The sequence below is a fragment of the Wasmannia auropunctata genome, unplaced genomic scaffold (genome assembly GCF_000956235.1).
Source record: "Wasmannia auropunctata unplaced genomic scaffold, wasmannia.A_1.0 LD335903.1, whole genome shotgun sequence".
Taxonomy (NCBI): domain Eukaryota; kingdom Metazoa; phylum Arthropoda; class Insecta; order Hymenoptera; family Formicidae; genus Wasmannia; species Wasmannia auropunctata.
The window spans coordinates 1,136,828-1,143,754 of record NW_012026987.1 but is presented as its reverse complement, the minus strand read 5'-3'; the positions used below and the strand labels follow the sequence as shown (position 1 = coordinate 1,143,754).

The 6,927-nt window shown below is 44.1% G+C and overlaps 1 protein-coding gene across 1 annotated transcript in view; it reads right to left on the bottom strand.

Annotated features, from left to right (window-relative positions):
* The window catches only part of LOC105455487 (nephrin), a 104,129-nt gene that overhangs the window by 46,936 nt on the left and 50,266 nt on the right, over positions 1-6,927 (bottom strand). Inside the window, exons 4-5 of the mRNA XM_011698856.1 lie at positions 1,765-1,855; positions 1,507-1,619 (exon numbers count right to left, since the gene is read on the bottom strand). Of these exons, the coding sequence (XP_011697158.1) occupies positions 1,507-1,619; positions 1,765-1,855 (204 nt within the window). The remainder of the gene's footprint in view (positions 1-1,506; positions 1,620-1,764; positions 1,856-6,927) is intronic.

Below are 6,927 nucleotides of genomic sequence, written 5' to 3'. Positions count from 1 at the left end.
ATATATATATATATATTCAATTAAATTTAAAATTTGCACTGCATTCAGACGTTCGTGTAAGGATATGAATTTATAAAGTAACAATATTACTACGCGCGAGAGGACAATAAATGCAACATGCAGAATACGACGCGATCTAACGTGAACAAGTGCGGTACTAGTGAAGCAATGGCCTTAGCCCGAAAACGTCAGCTAAGTTTAATCAACTTTTAAAGTTAACAAGTTTAAGCACTCTGATGCGCCCGTCGATGCAGCAATCTCGCGATTGATGCGCGCTGCGCCCGAAGCGCCGAGCGCAAGAGGATACGCTGTTTGTTCGAAGCAGGATTTTTAGCTTTTTTTTTATTTCGCGGAAAATAAAATAAAACGACCGAAATAAATACGCATTGGATAGCGCGGGCACTTTGCTGAAGTAACGAAAATCAAAGAGCGTTCATCGTTTAGATCCCCGGCTCGTTTCTCTTCCTTCATCAGGGATTTCCTCTCTCTCTCTGATCGTTTCAATCTGCAATTTTTTTATTCGCCGCTATGATGGGGTCGGCTCCTCGCTCATCGATAACCGGCCTGCAATTTCGTTAGTAGCTCCGACAAAAATCCGGTGATTTTTGGAGGACCTGATTATTGGACACGTATATCGATCACCGTCTCTCCCCGCGCGGGTCCACGACATTCTCGCCCGTGGCGAAATTCCATGCTTGCCATAATACACACGTAAAAAGAAGCAAGACTGATGGAATCCTTACGAGAACGTCGGTGATGGATAACGGTCTAATCGAATCAAGGGACCGGCAATCTAATCGTCGACCGATAGCGATCGAAGGGAAAGGGTCGCGCGCGGAAAATGGCAGTCGCGGCCCGTCTGCGGCGATACAAAATTCCCCATCGTGTCGCGACCGTCGGATAGGGCGCGACGCGAGATAAGATTCCGCTCGCCAATTTTTCGGTTTAGTACGAAAATTAGGACCGTCACCTTATCCCTATTCTACACCTCGCCCTTAACCCGCCCTAGGCGGGTTAACGAAGAATTCTAATTTCGGAGGAGCCTAGGAGCTAGGTCTCACTTTTCATGCTCCTTTTCTCTCCCGCCAAGGGAGAGGACGAACACGAGCCGGGAACGGGCGGGACCGGAGGGTGGATTTAATATATTTCTCGTCTTATCTCGCCTTATCTTCCCTTAAAGGCGACTCACCCAACGCGGCGAGGGAGCAAAGGATGTTGGCCCACTTTTGGTGTCTCGTAGATTTTATCGTTAATGCGAGACAAGATAGGCTCAGGGGCGAAGACCTCTGATTTGTTGGCCGCGTGATAAGAATTTATATTTCTCATCCTCGCTTTCATTTGGTCCTCCGTGCTTTTAATAAAAGTATTTGGCTATTATAGATGCGAGAGAAACGCCAATATGTGCTACGAAAATATCGCGTCCACGTGGAAAATATCGTTCCTTCCTCGCGAATAAGAATTCTGTTTTATTTAAATCACGCAACGGAGATATTTAGATTCGCTTACGGTTGAGGTCCAGAGAAATCGATGCTTCCTTCGAATCCACCAAGTCTGTGTTGCGCGCTTCGCAGGTAAAATTAGAGCCGAGGTCAGAGCGGCTGATGGGCTGCAGCGTTAATCTGTCAATATTAGAGGGAGGTAAATAGATATATAAATCTAATTAGCATGCGCGAGGGATAATTATTATTATTATTAGGGCAAGATTTCCCTTATAATTCCCTCGGATATTTATGGTGGAATATCATCGAAGAAATTATATCGTACCTATTCTCGATTACGTCTCCAGCATTATTTTCGTACTCCTCGTCTTTCACCCGGCCGTTTATGAGCCATCTAACCATCGGCTGCGGCTTACCTGCAACAAACAAGACAACATTGACTTCATTTCACGATTTTATGATATCTGGCGCTATCTGCCAAAATATATTCAATCCGGTCTGTCGCAAAAATTTCACAAGCAGTTGCTCTCCCCAGAATTAATTACCTTCTGCAAGAGTTCTCCGCATGCAATAGCTATCCTCGTAACTATCATTCAGAGTCGAAAAACGAGCGAGGGATGACGCAGCGTGGTGCGCTTCGCGGCGAAGATCGTATACACGGTGCAACGAGCTTTGCACGGGGCTACTAAGCGGGTAGACGAGTTTTCCGGGGAACTTTTAAATTAGCCGATACTCTCCCCCTCTTTCACCCTCCCGGTGCTTTCGGTGCTTGCCGGTATGCCAAACAAAAACTAGGAGACTTCGGGGGTCTCGGGGCCGCGCGCGCGTTCGATAACTGCAAGTTTATAGGTGTACCCCGCGTGCGCGCGCGCGCCGACCATAGAGACGAGGGCCAATAAATACGGGTTATATAACGGGCCGGAATATGCGGCGGGAACGATCAAAGTGATTGAAAAATTAAAAACGAGATTACACGGGCGGCCCGCGGGAGATCCGGGCTCTCTCTCTCGAGATCGAAATGAAGTGTGCGCGAAAGTAAACACGGTTATACAGCTCGCCCATACGTCCCCTCACTGCGAAATTGTTTTTTCAACTTTCCGCCTATTATCACTTTAAAATGTTTAAACAATGTGCTTCATATTTTCTACAAATAAACAGAGAATTATTGATGACGTTTCAATAGCGTTTTATCTCGCGACGTATATATGTACGTTGATAAAAAGCAGAAAGAGAAAGAGAGGTAAAATCGATTCATGTGAGATATTTTTTATATCGTAAGTTCAATTAAATTCTCTTAAACGACGAGAGATACATGTGCTGTAATATTACATTAATATTACCTTCCGACGATGCCGAAATATTAATGTATGTAAGTGCGCGATGCGCATTCGATTAGACTGTCTTTACCTTTACTTTCACTCAAAATATATCGGGAGCAAAAGTGCTGATTTGACGCTCGGAGATATCGGTATTTTACCGTGATATTAGCTTTATCTTTGCGGGCTACGTCGCGCCAATATTTGTGCTACCTGGCCTGGGTTGTGGAACACGGACCGACGATGTGATCAAGGGAGACCCGTGTAACGAGAGTAACCGTGGCTTATGCCGGATACGAACGGAGGTAATTCCTCTTACGGGAAATAGTGTCGGAGCTCTACGCAATCTCGCTCGTTTCATACCTATTGAAAATGTGTATTCAATCCTCTCTCTCTCTCTCTCTCTCTCTCTCTCTCTCTCTCTCTCTCTGGATTTTCATAGATAATAGATGTCATATAAGTTAAAATCTATTTTCATATCAAGCGTCTAAAAATGTCTCACAAACGCACATCTTAAAAATTTATTAAGCTAACATTAAGTCTATCAATTAATGATAAAAGACTCGCAGCACTTTTTATTGTCTAACTGTTTATGCCTAAAACCGGTAATTTTTCAGACAACGCAAATTTCTTGGATCCTTGTTTGATTAAAATTTCCATAATTCTTTAAAAGAATTTACACAGTAAATTACGTAATAACACTTACTTAGAGAAACAAAAACCGCGAGAAGAAAATACTGAAAATTGTCGGAGTTATGAGCCGTTGAAGTAGAATTCTTTCTTTTTTTTTTTTTAACTTGGATAAACGCCGCTCATGTTTTCAGCTGAACCAGCAGTACTAAAAGGATCGTTGCAAGTACATCGTCTATCATCTGTACTTTTAGCGGGAGCTGTGGAAATTCGTGTGGAGGCAGTATTGGTAAAGTGACGGCCACGAAAGGTTCGAATTTTCAAAACTGTGAAAAATGGATTTTATTTTGTTTATGAAAACCGTTATACGTGTTTCCCATTAATCCATCCAATACCGCTGCGGACCACATATGTCCCAAGAAATATTTGAAAAATTCCATTGGAATTTATAAATTTTATCAAGAACGGAAAAAAAATACAATAAACAAAGATTTTGTTTCATCATATAAATATCTCAATTAAAAAAAAAAAACAATCTCAATTTAAAACAATATAACGCATGTTGACGTCCGCGTAAATTAACAGTATATGAAAGTTTGAGGCTCAATAAATTAACGAATTAAAGCAATCAAATAAATTAGGCTAAGCCAGATGTTAATTCTCTAAATTTCAACAAAGATTGGTTAAAAACGCAATTTAATTTAATAACACCATAAATCTGTCTCTGGAATGTACTCCAGATTTAATATCGACTGCCTGTAATTATTTTTTTTTAGATATTATACTATAATTCTTGATTTTGTGTAGAACAAAATATCGCTGTAGGAAACTTTTTTGATCCACACATCTAGCGTAGTGCTACAGTAGTAATCAGACAAAAATCACTGGCAAACTGGACGAGACAAATTCTACCGAGCCTCGAGAGTGCGGGAAAAAATGTGCCATTCAAATGCCATCGTTTCATTGTTATTCACGGTAGCGTGCGGGGCCGGAAACGCAATTTAATCAGGTCCAGGATGCAAAATCGACGCGACACTTAAAATTGCAACCTGATCTTCAGCCGGAAAACACGGCGCACATACCCGACGCGGGAAACGGCCCCTCGCCTAGATTAGTTCCGTATCATTGTTATTCACGATGCCCGCCAATCCTGATTGCGTTTTAACCGTCTCGTTGCTTCTGAATCTCATCGTTCTCGCCCCTCCCCCTCCCGTTCCCCCGTTGCGTTCCTCTTTCTTGCGCGCCGTCTAGCGAACGCCATATTGCCGTCTCTTGAAATTAATTCTATCATGTTTATCAGGTTTTACCTGAATCGCGACGGAAATGTAATAAATTTAAGAAAGAAAGAACTTTCTTTCTCTGACATCTTGCATTTGCGGAATGCGCCTCTCCTATAGTAATCTATGCGTGTTGGACATTCTTCAATTTTAATTAATTTGAGCATGAAATTTCAATCGCGTCGAAATAAAAATGTGAAAGTGCATGTTTTGACGTACACATCAATACACAGCTCTTTGGTTTAAAGAATTAATCGACCAACAAATTTCATCCGAATACCAGTATATTCGATATGCGATCAAATAACAATAATCTGTAAAGCGAAATATTGCTGGATGTTTTAGAGGGAATGGTAGGGAGGGGAAATTTCAAACAGTTTGAATGACAATTTGTTTTCGGATCGATTTTGAATGAAGAATTTCGGACGAAAGTTATGCTGTCGAGAATTTACATTTCTCATTCACACAGTATATGTATAGCCTCCGTCCGAAAAGCCGCAGTTCTTCATTCGCACAAAAAATACAGTTGTTCAAAACTGTCTTGCGCTCAAAACTGCCTCCGAAGTTTCCCGTAAATTTATAGCAACACTTGGAAATGTTTTCGTACAAACGAGTATTTTATTACGGGGATATGACGTACGAGGAGGGTGTGTTTTACCGAGTATCCGCTTTACGCGTTTTATTCGCTGCGTTAATAATAGCGCAGTTGCATGCGCGCGCGAGAGAGAGAGAGAAAGAGAGAGAGAGTTGGGTCTCATCGCCGCTAATTATACAAATCGCGCAATCTCGCCGCTTAAGGAAACTCCCGGAAGAAGGAGAGAAAAAAACTGGGGAAAAAAGCCAAGGGGGCGGAAAGAGGGGAGGGGGAAAAAAAGGAACGAATAGCCCGTTCGTCCGTGGAGTGCTGTACGCTTAATTCGACGGTGAGCATTTTTCAGGGAGCAGACGGCGCGTTATAACGACACGCGGCGGTCCCACTTAATTCGTAAGCTCAGCCGCTCGTTTGCATGAGTACTTAGGGACGAGCGCGAGAGGTCGGTCGCACACCACCGACTGGTGCTGGTTGAACGGAATAACGGTGATGGTCGGTAGGGAGGTAAGATCTCTCGGCGCGTCCCTGGCGTTGACTTTAACCGCTCGGACTATATTCGAACGTCCCAACTTCCAACCCCTCATCTCCTCACTCCTTCATGCCATCTACGAAATCGGGGGTGACGCAAGACGATGCAAAACGACGCGACGCGACGCGGCGCGCATCCTCAACCGGCCTCCCCGCCTCTCGTTTCCCTCGAATCCGACGACAACCGGTGTCGCTATCTGCACGACGGAGCGACGCGACGGAGGGAGGGCACTAAACTGCGGATTTTAATCCGCGGATACCGGACGATATCTTCCGGGATTAAGACTCGGAGTCCGCACAAGCGCGCCTGGGGTCGGCATCTAACAAGTTTACCGTCGGTTCGAACTCCGCTTAAAGCAAATACCTACCTACTGCGAGTCGGGGACTCGGATGAATTCTCTCGGCAGACTCAGCGCCTTTACCCTCCACGACCCGGCTATGTCTTGTCGTGATTTAGGAGACTCCTTGTTTGATTAAAACCGATCGCGATATGCCACTCTTCGCGCGATGGTTTTACAGCAATAAATACCTTTTCTCGTAAATGTATGAAGGGTATAGAAATCAACATTTAACAATGAAGACTCCACTGAGTTTGTATAATCACAGTGATCGACAGTGAAAATTTGGAAAAGCGCGCGCTCCGAAAACGAAGGGGGGGGGGATATTTCGCAAAAAAGTCTGCAGATCGGAGGAATGTTTTTCCTGTCGACAGAGAGCGGTGAAAAAAGTATATTACGGAAATATAAAAGCAGCGATACGGCAGGGAGATTTTTGCGTCTTCGGCTCGCGCGCGGAACCAATAGCTACAGTTATTACGCCTCCAATATCAATATTTTCGTCGTTCCCCGTGATATCCGGGAGGTTTTATCGACTGTTGCATTATTGAATGCTGGATTTTCCATCGCGCTGGATTTTCCCCCGTAACGTGCGCAGACATCCGCGGGCACGGCAGCCCGCGTGACCTCGTGCGCAATTATGTCGCTCGCCGATTACGCGAAAGCCGGCCATCGCCGTACGGCGAATTACTTACGGCCGTAAACGGCGGCGGCCGCTCATCGTCGGTAGTAAATTTTATTCGAGATTATGAGTCGAAGGAAATTTACGACGACATTTACGCGGACGTTTATGTGCGACATTTATATACG